The sequence below is a fragment of the Mus caroli genome, chromosome 9 (assembly GCF_900094665.2).
Source record: "Mus caroli chromosome 9, CAROLI_EIJ_v1.1, whole genome shotgun sequence".
In the NCBI taxonomy this organism is placed as follows: Eukaryota; Metazoa; Chordata; class Mammalia; order Rodentia; family Muridae; genus Mus; species Mus caroli.
The window spans coordinates 103,310,570-103,323,572 of NC_034578.1; the positions used below are offsets into that span (position 1 = coordinate 103,310,570).

At 53.8% G+C, this 13,003-nt stretch overlaps 2 protein-coding genes across 2 annotated transcripts; one reads left to right on the forward strand and one right to left on the reverse strand.

The window, feature by feature from the left end:
* The first annotated feature begins 2,321 nt into the window (after nt 1-2,321).
* Nucleotides 2,322-10,912, forward strand: Uba7 (ubiquitin like modifier activating enzyme 7). The gene is made up of 24 exons (XM_021171657.2): nt 2,322-2,513; nt 2,597-2,765; nt 2,858-2,992; nt 3,110-3,216; nt 3,512-3,602; nt 3,706-3,841; nt 3,933-4,030; nt 4,131-4,277; nt 4,652-4,822; nt 5,009-5,116; nt 5,280-5,360; nt 5,442-5,597; nt 5,672-5,837; nt 5,916-6,121; nt 6,209-6,273; nt 6,359-6,542; nt 6,614-6,688; nt 6,896-7,049; nt 7,747-7,829; nt 8,087-8,179; nt 8,271-8,462; nt 9,969-10,061; nt 10,135-10,235; nt 10,677-10,912. Exons 1-24 carry the CDS (start codon nt 2,485-2,487, stop codon nt 10,804-10,806), a joined length of 2,970 nt encoding a protein of 989 aa, XP_021027316.1. The 5' UTR covers nt 2,322-2,484; the 3' UTR covers nt 10,807-10,912.
* Nucleotides 10,913-11,069: 157 nt separating this feature from the next.
* Nucleotides 11,070-12,789, reverse strand: Inka1 (inka box actin regulator 1). Its single transcript, XM_021172792.2, has 2 exons — nt 12,552-12,789; nt 11,070-11,911 (listed from the first exon to the last, which is right to left on the reverse strand). The coding sequence occupies exons 1-2, from the start codon at nt 12,600-12,602 to the stop codon at nt 11,114-11,116; spliced, it is 849 nt and encodes a 282-aa protein (XP_021028451.1). The 5' UTR covers nt 12,603-12,789; the 3' UTR covers nt 11,070-11,113.
* Nucleotides 12,790-13,003: the final 214 nt, after the last annotated feature.

The window sequence follows — 13,003 nt, forward strand, 5'->3', positions numbered from 1 at the left end:
GTCCCTGGAGGACTGCCTTCAGAGGGATGGACATGGTCACTTGAGGGGCTGTTTCTGGAGGGATGGATGTGGTCACTGGGGGACTGACTGCCTCCAGAGCAGATGAACATGGTCCAAGGGTTCCCTTGAAAGTAAGTTGTTATAAAAAGAGCAAGACTCACGTGGCAAGCCTGGGTCCATGTGTAGTAGTACAGATTTGTATTCACATTGGTATAGAGGTGGAAGTTATTGTCAATCACAATGAGTTCCAGGGCAGCCTGGATTACATGAGATTCCCTCCCTAAAACAAAAACAACAACAGAACTTTGAAAATCACGGCTGAGTATGTAGCTCTGTTGGTAGAGTGCTTTCCATGCCCAGCATCACATAATCTGAGTGTGGCAATGCCATCCCTTCTTAGGAAATAAAGGCAGAAGGGTCAGAAGTTCAAGGGCATCCTTAATTATAATGAGCCAACCTGGACTATGTGGGACCCTGTCCCAAAAAACAAAAATAGAGACTGGAGAGATGGCTCAGTGGTTAAGGGCACTTGTCGCTCTCCCAGAGGTCCTAGGCTCTGTTTCCAGAACTCACACGGCAGCTCACAACTGTCTGTAACTCCAGTTCCAGAGGATTCTACACCCTTTTCTGGCTTCCACAGGCACCAGGTATATGTGGCACATATACACACAGGCAAAACAATCATGCATGTAACATTAAAAACAGATCAAAGCCAGGTGTGGTGGCACACGCCTTTAATCCCAGCACTCGGGAGGCAGAGGCAGGCGGATTTCTGAGTTCGAGGCCAGCCTGGTCTACAGAGTGAGTTCCAGGACAGCCAGGCCTATACAGAGAAACCCTGTCTCGAAAAAAAAAAAAAAAAAGATCAAAACAACTATAGGGCCAGTGAGACAGTGCAGCGGGTTACTCATTGCCAAGTCTGGTGGCCTGTGCTCAGTCCCAAGTACCCAAGTACCATCACAAGGTAGTTCCCATGCTTGCTGTAATCATAAAAAATAAAATAAAAGCATCAAGGCTGGGAGTAGCGGCTCGCACCTTTAACTCTGGCACTCAAGAAACACAGACAAGCCCTGTCTATGATTTCAGCCTGGTCTGCATAGCAAGTTCCAGACCAGAGCCAGAGCTCTGGCTACATGATGAGACTTTTATAAAGACAAAACAAGCAAAAACAATATAACTCAACTGGCTGGTGATGGTACATGCCTTTAATGCCAGCACTCAGAGGCAAAGGCAGGGGAATGTCTGAGTTTGAGGCCAGCTTGGTTTACACAGAGAAACCTTGTCTTTTTTCAAAACAAAACAAAACAAAACAAAACAAACAGTAGCAAGATGGATCCAGTGTCTTTGAGCCTGCTGTGGTGACAGTGACTACTTTCTTATTGGAACTGAGCCCACTCCACAGGAGGGAGAGAATTCATGTCTGGTATTATAAACCTGATCAAAAAAAAAAAAAAAAAAGAGTGATTGGGTAGGTCATAGGCCCTCATGGTAGAATGACAGTCGTGTCGGGCCACTGTGGGCTTTTATCAGAGAGGTTTCCTTTTGTGGAGGACAGTGGTCCCTGCAGGGACTCACAACCGGTCAGTGTGTAGAGAGGTGACCTGAATATTCAGCTCTAAAGGAACATCTCGATCAGCTCTAGCCAAGGCTCAGGGAACGCCGTGAAAAACAGGACGCGATAGCTTTAGAAGTGGAGGATGGAGTCTTTGTAGAACATGATCTTCTGGCCACAAATGGCTGTTGTGCTCTTGAACTCACAGTAGTTGTGACCTGCGGAAGATCTGTACAAAATTTGGGCTTGTGAGCATCCTATCATGGGAGGAACAGGGACTCATGAGGCCTCGCCCCTCCAGGAGGGCGAGACATCTTCTTCTCGCCCATCCTCTTGTATGAAACATCTACAAAACTCACCGGGTCACCCAGAGGAACAGCAAGAGTGGGAGGATAGAGAAGCTAACGGGTGAATATGATCAAAATGTACACATATGAAAGTGCCGTAACGAAGCACATTATTATGTGTAATTAATATATGCTGATGGAAACACACCCACAAATACGCATGAACAGTACACAGCAACACCCTGTGTTATTTTCACAACTTATTTTGAGTCTACAGTTATTTCAAAACAAAAGTTTAAAATATATATATGACACATGTCTTCATTTTGTGGCTGCCCTGAGCTTCTCATTTCTCAGGTCTGACTCAGAGAGTCACTGGCCTCTTGTAACACTGGGACTTATCCAAGCGATAAACCCCAGTTGGCCTGCAGAGGGCTGACATCTGTCCTCATTCACTGGGAGGACCAGGAACCAACTCAAGTCTAGTTTCACTTTTGGTTTCCTGAAATCACAGAGGAGCCAGAAAGAGAGCTGTAACCAGCAGCAACCAGCGCTTTGGTGCCTGTTTGCATCGACGCTAAGCCTTGTTTTCCTTCCCTCTCTCCTGTGAGCCTTACAGCCTCCTCTCCAGCCCCACGACTGAGGATGGATGAAGAGTTATACTCCAGGCAGCTGTGAGTCTCAAGGTGGGATAACAAAGTCGGGTGGCTTCCAGACCTTTGGTCCCCAGCTGCCACCTCCTTCTTCTTAATCACAGGTATGTACTGGGCCTGCCTGCTATGCAGAGGATCCAGGAAGCCAAAGTCTTGCTATGTGGCCTGCAGGGTCTGGGAGCTGAGGTGGCCAAGAACCTGGTCCTTACAGGTGTGGGCAGCCTCACCCTGCATGATCCCCATCCCACCTGCTGGGCTGACTTGGCTGCTCAGGTAAGAGTTCTTGGGGGTCTCTATGCTGCCTCCCAGAGCAGAGGCCAAAGGGGGGGGGTCTCCTTGATCAAGCTGCACTGAGCTGTCCTTAGTGTTTCCTTTCAGAAGAGAACTTGGGAAAGAGCAGGGCTGAGGCCTCTCAAGCACAATTGGCTGAGCTCAATGAAGCTGTCCAGATCTCCGTCCACAGGGGTGACATCACTGAGGACCTACTGCAGGGTTTTCAGGTGCTTACCCCAGAGCCACTTTGCATTGCTAGCCTAGTACTTCCCTCCTGCCCTTAAAGGCAGAGAGAAGGTGGCGAGTGATTCCGGGCCTGCTGATCAATCACGGTGTCCATCTAGGTAGTGGTGCTGACCGACTCCAAGCTGGAAGACCAGCTGAAGGTGGGACCCTTGTGTCACAAGCATGGAATCTGCTTCCTGATGGCTGAAACCCGGGGGCTTGTGGGGTGAGACTATCTGTGTACCCCACCACATCACTGCCAGCAGTTGGTCCTAATGCTTTGCCCAGCCCTCAGCTTGCCCCTATCCTCCCCGACTCAGCCTCAAGCTTACAAGGATGCTCTGGACTACGGTCTTGCCCTTGTTTCTCCACCTCAGCATGCAGACCTGCTTTAGTGCACCCTGCAAGCCCAAACCAAAGTCTCCACAGCTTTCCTATAATTCCTTCCCTTCTGGGCCTGGCCTAGTGCCCCCTACTCACAACTAATGAGCTTCCTCAGTAACTTCCGCCACCCACACTAGGCGGTTATTCTGTGACTTTGGTGAGGACTTCACAGTTGTGGACCCTACCGAGGTAGAACCCATGACAGCTGCCATCCAGGACATCTCTCAGGTGGGTGCTCAGATGTAGAGGTTTCCCTGATGTCCAGAGAAAGGTGCCAGGACCTGTGGAAGGTAGGTACAGGCACTCTGAAGACAAGCCATCTCTCACTCAGGGTTTCCCCGGCATTGTCACCCTGAGAGGAGACACCAAAAGACATTCCTTCTACGATGGGGACTTGGTGATTTTCTCAGACATTGAAGGCATGGTTGAACTCAACAGTTGTTCTCCACAGTCTGTCCGTGTGCAGAGTAAGCCAACACTGCTCCAACCACTGCCTCAGCTGTGTGGAAACAAGTTATATTTAGGGGGTCATAACTTATTAGGATGGCTCTCTCACAGAAGACGGGTCCTTGGAGATTGGAGATACGACAACTTTCTCCCGTTACTTGAGAGGTGGGGTTGTTACCGAAGTCAAGAGACCCAAGACCGTGAGGCATGTGCGTACAAGTACACCTGGGGTGGGAGCACCTGGCTATGTGAAGGGGTGCATAGTGTTCTAGACCTGACCCTGAGCCAAGCAACCCCGACCCCCTACAGAAGCCCCTGGACATAGCTCTGCTTCAGCCCCATGTGGTGGCTCAGAATACTCAGGAAGTACAACGTGCTCACTGCCTACATCAGGCCTTCCATGTACTGCACAAGTTCCAGCAACGTCATGGCCGGCTACCCAAGCCCTGGGATCCTGTGAGTGGCCCCACATCGCACAATACAGTCTTTGCCTTTCTGGGTCTCACCTTTCAGATCTCACCCCACTGGAGGCTGTGCCCATAGACGTACCAGGCCTGCCGCCTGGAGATGCCTGCTTGCTCTACCCTTAAGCCATCACAAGCAGGTTGGAAGCTGTGCTCATTTGAGGATGCCTTCAGTGTCTCTGGCTGGTGTTGGACATCCTTCAGTAGCACTTCCCAGCCTAGCAGCAATGTCAGGCTTTCCCACTTAGGAATCTGCTGCTTCTGTGGAACAGGGTAGATGGGTGCCTGAAGGCTTTGAGCGAAAGGTTAGAATTCAAGCTGGGGCTACTAGGCCCACACATGCTATGCCTGAGTGCCATCCCACAGGATGATGCAGAGACTGTGGTGGAGCTGGCCCAGAAACTGGAGCCACTAAAAGGGACAGAAGAAGAGTCACTGGATGAGACTCTCCTCCGCACAATTGCCCTGAGTAGTGCTGGTACCTTAAGCCCCATGGCAGCCATTATGGGAGGAGTGGCTGCCCAGGAGGTCCTGAAGGTAGGCACATGTGGGGAAAGGGAGAGACTGGGAAAGCGGGCAGGTAGTGTGTGTGCCAGAGGGCACCCATACCCAGAAGCAGCCACAGAGCACGTTACCAACCCAGCTGTAGCCCTCAGATGGGATCCAAGGGGAGTAGGAATTAGGAGTTGGCAGAGGCCCTCAGACTGATGTACCCACCCCTAGGCCATCTCCAGGAAGTTCATGCCCCTGGATCAGTGGCTGTACTTTGACGCCCTTGAATGTCTTCCAGAAGAGGAGACGCTCCTTCCCAGCCCTGAGGACTGTCAGCCAGTGAGAACTGGGGGGTGGGGGTAGGTGGGTGGGTGACACTGTTCAAAATCAGAGTTAGAGAAGAACCCAGAAAAACGCCTCTGAGGTCCAGATTAAACAACTCAGGATAATGACACATAGTACAGGCTGTCAGCCATCAGTGGCCATTATCTGTGTTCCCTAGAGAAACTGCCGATACGATGGGCAAATTGCTGTGTTTGGAACTGATCTTCAAGAGAAACTGAGTGACCAACACTACCTCTTGGTGAGCTGGGGGATGCTAGTGGGGAATTGTCTTTGGGAAATCCACACCACGTGCTCTGGCTAAGACTGTTCCCGGCAACAGGTGGGTGCTGGTGCCATTGGCTGTGAGATGCTCAAACTCTTTGCCCTAGTGGGCCTCGGAGTTAGGGCGAATGGAGGTGTGACTGTTGCTGACATGGATTACATAGAACGCTCCAACCTCAGCAGGCAGTTCCTCTTCAGGCCCAAGGATGTTAGGGTGAGTGCTGGCCCATCCTACATCCTTGCGTCTCAGGTCATTCTCTCGTAATGCGCCCTGTCCTCTCTTCCCAGAGGCCCAAGGCAGAGGTGGCCGCCGCAGCAGCCCATCGTCTCAACCCAGACCTACGAGCGACTCCATATACCTGCCCACTGGATCCCACCACAGAGGATATCTACGGTGACAGCTTCTTCTCCAGGGTGAACGGTGTTGTTGCTGCTTTGGACAGCTTCCAGGCCCGTGAGTGCCTCACTGGGAGCTGAGCCCCTTGCCCAAGCCCCTGGTAGCCTCACTCCTCACCCTCTGCCCCTTTGCCAGGGCACTATGTCGCTGCTCGATGCACCCACTATCTGAAGCCACTGCTGGAGGCCGGCACCCAGGGCACCTGGGGGAGTGCTTCAGTGTTTGTGCCCTTTGTGACAGAAGCCTACAGAGGTCCTGCCTCGGATGCAGCTTCTGAGGATGCTCCCTACCCTGTGTGTACCCTGAGGCACTTCCCCAGCACGATGGAGCACAGCGTGCAGGTAAGTACATGGTACCCTCCCCATCTCAAGCCTCAACTGCAGATCTGTTCATCTAAAACTTTATCATTCTCCCCCCCACCCCCACAGTGGGCCCAGGATCAATTTGGGGGACTCTTCAGACTATCTACAGAGACCATCAACTGCTACCAACAGTAAGGCCAACAACAGAGGTAGGTAGGTGGGAGTCCAAGACTCCAAGCACAGAGTTCAGCCTCAAACGTCCTCCTTCCTCTGCAGGACATGCACTTCCCTGTTGGCCACGGATAGGACAGAGACACTGGCCTTACTGCAGCAAGTGATAGGTGTCCTGAGAACTCGCCCACAGACCTGGCAAGACTGTGTGGTGTGGGCTCTTGGCCACTGGCAACTGTGCTTCCATGATAGCGTCATGGAGCTGCCGAGACACTTCCCATCGGATAAAGTAGGTAGTCAGAGGCTGGGCAGCTGACGGCTCCAGGCGATCAGACAGCCCAATGGCCTTTATTTCCATAGGTGCTTGAGGGTGGAACTCTGTTCTCATCAGGATCCAACAAGTGTCCACATCCCTTGCAGTTTGACCCCAACCAAGTGAGTGGTGTCAGCAGACCTGAGTACCCTGAGGGCAGACTCCACCTCTGCATTCTGCTAAGATACATGCATGCTAGGAGAGAGCCATGCTTGTGCAAATTCAAGTGTCTGTCCTTGAGAGAGGCAGGCATTCAGACAGATCCACAGAAGGGCAGGCAATGCATCCCATCCCGTGTACCCACGGTCCTGCTCTCTGCCTGGCTGTAGGACATGCATTTCCTCTACGTACTGGCAGCTGCCAACCTGTATGCACGGATGCATGGGCTGCCTGGCCCACAAAGTCGGCCTGCACTCAGGGAACTACTGAACCGGCTGCTAGAGTCTGATTCCAGGCCCCAGAACCTCTTCTCTGCTGAGCATGGTGAGGTCCCAGTCTTGAACAGCTCTTCTTGCCCCTTCTCCACATGGGTCTTCAGACTGTGCTTAGAAGGAAGATGGGGCCTAAAAGCCAGACAGCCAACTTCCTTTTCTCTGGTCCTCTTTGGTTTTATTTGTTTGTGTGCTCATTTAGTTTTTATCTTGTATGTATGAGTATTTTACCTACATGTATACCTATATACCTATGTGCCACTGGTGCCCACAGAAGCCAGAAGAGTGTATTGATCCCCTGAAACTGGAGTTACCATGTAAGCACTGGGAATCGAACTAGAGTCCTTTACAAGTGCAACAAGTGCTCTTAACTGCTAAGCCGCCATCTCTCCAGTCCTTCTCTGGGCCTCTTACTTTGTTGATTAGTTTATTTCCGTCCTCTAGTCCCTCAGTAGGTCCTCTCTCTGCTGCCTAAAACACATCCCTGTTCTCTTGAGAGACTTTCACAATTTGAAAAAAAAAATTCTAAGGAGTGCCTAGCTGTGACCCCGGGTAAGGACAGAGCCACTTGGGTAACCACAGGGGAAGAGTGGGGCTGCAAGGACATAGATGTCAGCATCAACCAAAAGAGTCCTTAGTTAGACCAAGTGGTGGCGGATGGCAGGTTTGGCAAAGCCCAAGAACGGACACTAGGCTCTGGAGTGCAGGAAATGAGTTAAGGACTGAGCCCGTGCCCTGCTCCCCGACAGGCCAGGAACAGTTGAAGGAACTGCAGGAAACCCTGGACAACTGGAGGAAGGGGCCCCCGCTGAAGCCAGTGCTGTTTGTGAAGGTGGGGTCCCAAGATGGGGTGAAGAACTGGGCTGGTGGGGAGGTAAGGAAGCAGGACAGTTTGAGAAGCTGTGTTTCCCCCTGTCAAGGCTGTGTAAGCAGCTCACACCCCTAGCATCTCGGCCGCACTGTGTGGCAAAGGCGGGAGTGGTGGCTACCCAACCACAAAACTGTCCAGAGGCCTGTCAGTGGCCTGCAGGTGGCCATGCTGAGGGATACCACTGCAGTGGTGACACTCCTGTGATCTGGGCCTGGCAGGATGATGACAGCAACTTCCATGTGGACTTTGTGGTAGCAGCGACAGACCTGCGATGTCAGAACTACGGGATCCTACCAGTTAATCATGCTCGGGTAACTTCACCCCTTTGGGGCTCAGGCCTAGAAGTGAGAGCCAAACCTTATCTGAACCTTGAGCCCAGACCAAATGCCCTGTCCTTGACAGATCAAGCAAATCGTGGGCCGGATTATCCCAGCCATTGCCACCAGTACAGCAGTTGTGGCAGGCTTACTGGGCCTGGAGCTGTATAAGGTGGTAAGCGGGCTCCGATCCCATGGTACCTTTCGTCACAGTTATCTGCACCTGGCTGAAAACCACTTCATCCGCTCAGCGCCTTCTGCCCCAGCCATCCAGTCGGTGAGCCTCTGATGCCCCCTGTTCCTACTGGGCCTGAATTTTCCCTCTACTTACCCAAGCAAACAGTTCTCTCTCTAGCTGTGGGCTCTCTCCAGGCCCCAGACTATGGGGGAGTCCTCTAGACTGCATCCAGCGCCCTTCCTGCTATGAAGCTAGACTGGGACCTGTCAGACACAGGAAACAGCCATCAGCCATACCCCCCAGCCTCCCTGCAGTCCAGGGTCTGGGGGAGCTGCAGCTTTAACTCATTAGTGGAGCCAGACATCCCCCATGGCCCCCTCCTTCTCCGTAATATCCTGGTGGGAAGGAGGAGGGAGGGGCAACTGTAGACTCAGCCCCAGAAAGAATCTAGCTTCCTTTTGAGGAGCCCTGTTCTGTTCACCTTAAGCCAAGTTAAAGGGCATCAGGCTTGCTACCAGGAGCGTGGGTCTCAGCCCTATGGGACAGAATGTTTATACCACTACATAGGAGTGCACCAAGGTCTGGGCATCCCTGGTATGTGGACATGAATCAGACATGCACAGCTGTGTGCCAGATGGAGGAACAGGATCTTCCTCAATGTGACTATGTGCGTGTGGGCACATACGTGGGTGCTGTTGGATGTGTGTGTGTGTGTATGTTGGGGGGGGGTTGTTCCTATGAAGACAGGATGGCAATGCCTTCAACTGTGTGCCCAGGCTCTGCCCCAGTTGGCATTTCCCTGAGGCACAGGAAAGAGGACAGAATAAATGCCCTCACTAGGAGAGAGGACAGAGGTCACCAGCTAGCCTAGGGTCCTTCTGGACAAGCACACAGAATGCTTTTGTGAGGTGCCCCACTGTTAACCAGCACAGAGGCTGCCTTTGTCCATAGAATGGGGGTGGGTAAGAGTCCCCATCCTGCCTTTAGCCTAGTCTCAGCTCGACCCCAGTATGTTTTCTGATGGTTGGGAGGGCTGATGCCTGCTACATCATCAGCCCTCAGCTATAGGTACCAAAACTTTTGACCTGGGAAGAAGATGGGACAAGGATAAAAGTTTCTGTAGACTGTATCCCTGTTAGCAGGGACCCTCTGAGTCAATAGGGTTCCACTGTTACCATGCCCTTGGTTTCTGCATGCCAGCGAGCAGTCCGAAGCCCTGTTTGTAAGGGCGAGTAGCATGAGCTGTATCTCCCAGCTCCCAGCCTCCCCTTAGAGGAACAAGCCACTTTATCGGAGACTCCAGCGACGCAGCTCCAGCTTCCTCAGGAAGCAGCCCCAGTCTCCCCCTCTCCAGCTGGCCTGTGCGATGGACGTCTGTTTCCCCATACAGGGCCCCATAGCTCCATTTCCTGTGCTGGCCCCAGCCTGGGCGGGGAGGGGGCTGAGACTCTGGGCCCAGATCCCACCTTCCGCCCCCCCCCCCCTTGGCCGCAGCTTCCTGCCTCTAGAGCAGCTCCTCCTCTAGGAAAAGCTGCTAGTTAACTGGGCCAGGGGTTGCAGGTTTGTGTGAGAAATCTCTAGATCCCTCTCCCCTCCATCCTGTAGTTCTGTGACCTGAAATGGACCTGTTGGGACCGCCTGAAGGTGCCCGCTGGGCAGCCTGAAAGGACACTGAAGTCACTGCTGGCCCATCTCCAGGTATGCCCTGTCTCCACTCAGCCCCTGGCCCAGCCCAGCCCGGCCCAATGGGCATCTGACGTATACCTTCTAGGAAGAACATGGACTGAAGGTGGAGATGCTTCTCCACCGTGAAGCTCTGCTCTATTCTTCAGGATGGTCATCTGAAAAGCAGGATCAGCACCTGTGCCTCAGGTGAGCCGGTCATAGCCAGGCTCTACCATGTCTCTGGAGGTTGAGCATGGGTGACAAGGTCTTTTTCTCAACCCCATTTTAGGCCCCTCACACCTTCTTGAAGCATTCTTCCACCAAATGGAGCCAACAAATGGGCCTGGGAGGGGGTGGAGCTAAGGGGACTTCAGTAGCTGTCTGCTTGGCCAACCCCCTTGGCTCCCCATACCCTGCCCAGCCCCCATCTCCCTTCACAGCTTGCTCTCGAGGGACACACAGCTTCCTGCCTCTTGCCTGCCCCACCAGCTGCTCCTAAAATAGTTTCAGATGTTTCCTGCCTTGGGCAGCTCCTGCTCCTGGTTGGGGCTCTTGAGGGCTCACCAGCACCTTCTCGTCCACACTAGGTTGCCCTCTGTCTGCCTTGACCCACCTACAGAATCTTCCCTAAACCCCCTCCCATACCAGGGTGACAGAACTGGTTCAGCGCGTGACCGGCTGGAAGCCCAAGCCTGGGCTGAAGGTTCTGGTGTTCGAGCTGAGCTGTGAGGGCGAGGAGGAAGAAACGGCCTTCCCACCTCTGCATTATGAGCTGTGATGAGGTAGCCACACCACGCCACCACTTGGCCATAACGAACTCTGCATAAAATTCCTGCATCTTCAGCCCACAGCAGATACTTCAACAATAAAAAGGCACAAGTGAAGTGGATGGTAGAAAATGAATGGTAAGGTACACACAGGTGATACGGGTAAGACAGGAACCCTGTTAAAGGAAAGGGAACATTCTAGACTGGCCTGTCTTAGTTGTGCTCCACAGGGCCAGAGACACTTCCTGAAGCCTCAGGAGTATGGAACCAGCAGTTTAGGAAAAAAAAGCCTTTATTGTCCTAGCTGGAGGGGCAGGGTCAGAGGTAGCTGACATCATTGTAGATAATAGGTTGGCGACTCCGACAGTTCATGAGGGCTGCAAATCGTGAGATGTCTGCAGGCAGGTCAGGTTCTGGGCGAGGTGGACAGGACAGCCTCTTGCTTGCCATAGCTGTCCGTCGAGCCCTGGCCAGCCTACGCCGTAACTGCTCAGAGAGACCAAGCAGGAACTGAGGGGGTCGAGCCCGTGCTCGGGGTACATCTCCATCACTCCCCTCACTGGTTGCTTCAGGCAACTCCATCCAATTGTGAACTAAATCAGCAAAACAGTTATCCCCTAGCACCAGGGGCTGCCGACTGCGGCCCCTGTTCAGAAGGGCTGCCGTCCAGTCCTCTGCTTCCAATCCCTGCCAATGTTCCAGGCAAGCATCTGGGGTGGACTTGGGCCTCGGACGGTGGGCAGGAGGTATGTTGGTTACAGCCGCCCTACTGCGCATAGGAATGTCACTGACTGAGAAACGCTGGCTATGAGGTGGACGTTCTCTGGGTGCTTGGCGCTGGGGTACAGACGGCTCTTCCTCTCGCCATGTACTGCCCGACACCTCTGAGAAGCCAGAGTCCCAGTCTAGAGCATGCTCCCTAGGACATCCCAAGGACACACCCTTGTCTTCTGCTACCAAGCCTTCCTCCTCTTCCTCTTCTACACAGCAGACAGAGTCCTCTTCCAAAACATCCGAGGCCCTGAACTGGCGCTTTGGCTGTACATTTTGATCAGTTCTGGGTTTTGGTTGTAGTGGGCCAGACATTGGAGGTGAGCCTGTGTCCCGAGCACACAACTGGAGAGAAAGATAGGGCAAATGTTGGTCAGGGATCTCTTAGTCCCTGACTCCTTAAGTGTCTAACCAAGCCAGCCCTGAGAACGGAGGTTTCAGAAGGACTTGAAAAACCTCTGGGCAGCAAGGCGGAACTGTAAGCACAGGGCCCACATGGGGGCACTGGCACTCGAGGCTCATGTGGCTCCCATCGGCAGAGCTGGTGGCAGTCCGGCAGGCTGCAGCACGCAGGGCCGGGCAAGTCAGCACGCGCCACCAGGGCGGGCAGGCAGAGTAGAGGAAGGAGGTACAGGCCAGCCCGTGGTAGGGGATGTCCACAGCAGCATAGCACTTCTTTAGGCCCTGGGTGCTCCCTGTTGGTCCCCAAAAGAAACTTCTCTTCCCCAACTCTCCTCCCCCCCCCCCACCGCCCCCTCGCCGCCAGCACGGCCAGCTGGGCGCCTGTTACCTGATGCCCAGAACAGTTCCCAACCGTCAGAAACCCGAAGCGGGCCATCTGGGCCATCTGTAGCGCGCTACCCTGCCCCCATCCTGACTCTGATGGGCACCCGGAGTCCACCCGGTTGCCGTTTGTTGTTCCATCCAGGCGGCAGCCACGCACCCCACACACATCTTCACAACCACACCCACTCCAAAGACTCACCAGTTCCCAGCGAAGCTGGCTCAGGAAGCTGTCAAGCCGAGCGCTGTGCATGCTGGTGCTGTACACTCTCCAGGTCGGCCGGCTCACCCGCCGATCACCCGCGGGAGCGGCGCAGAGTGGGCCGGGTCGGCCCGCGGGTGGTGGCGTCCTCACCCTTGCCTTACTCTAAGGCTCCTTGCTCTCCGTAGCTCCTGCCGCTGCCGCCCCAACATCTGGCAGCCGCGCCCCGCCCCTCCCCGGCGCCCTAGCCAATGGAGGCGGGGCAGGATGAAGTTGTCCTGCCCTCTTCAGCCCCGCCCTCCAGCCCCCGTTCGGCTGGTGGAGCCTGACTGTAGTAGCACCGGAGACCAGAGTGCAGCTCAGGGCCCCTTTATGTCTCAAAAAGTTTAGTTAACCCAGCTGTAACGCAGTTCCGACACGATCCCCTCCCGCCCCCGCACGTTCATCCCGTG

What these genes read in the sequence shown, in the direction of transcription:
- Uba7 (XM_021171657.2), top strand. Translation starts at nt 2,485, where the DNA reads ATGGATGAAGAGTTATACTCCAGGCAGCT. An exon ending in TACCCAAGCCCTGGGATCCT is followed by an intron (nt 4,278 to 4,651) that starts GTGAGTGGCCCC and finishes GCCATCCCACAG; the next exon opens with GATGATGCAGAGACTGTGGT. An exon ending in CTGCCCCAGCCATCCAGTCG is followed by an intron (nt 8,463 to 9,968) that starts GTGAGCCTCTGA and finishes TCCATCCTGTAG; the next exon opens with TTCTGTGACCTGAAATGGAC.
- Inka1 (XM_021172792.2), bottom strand. Translation starts at nt 12,602, where the DNA reads ATGCACAGCGCTCGGCTTGACAGCTTCCTGAGCCAGCTTCGCTGGGAA. An exon ending in GCCAGCTTCGCTGGGAACTG is followed by an intron (nt 11,912 to 12,551) that starts GTGAGTCTTTGG and finishes CTTTCTCTCCAG; the next exon opens with TTGTGTGCTCGGGACACAGG.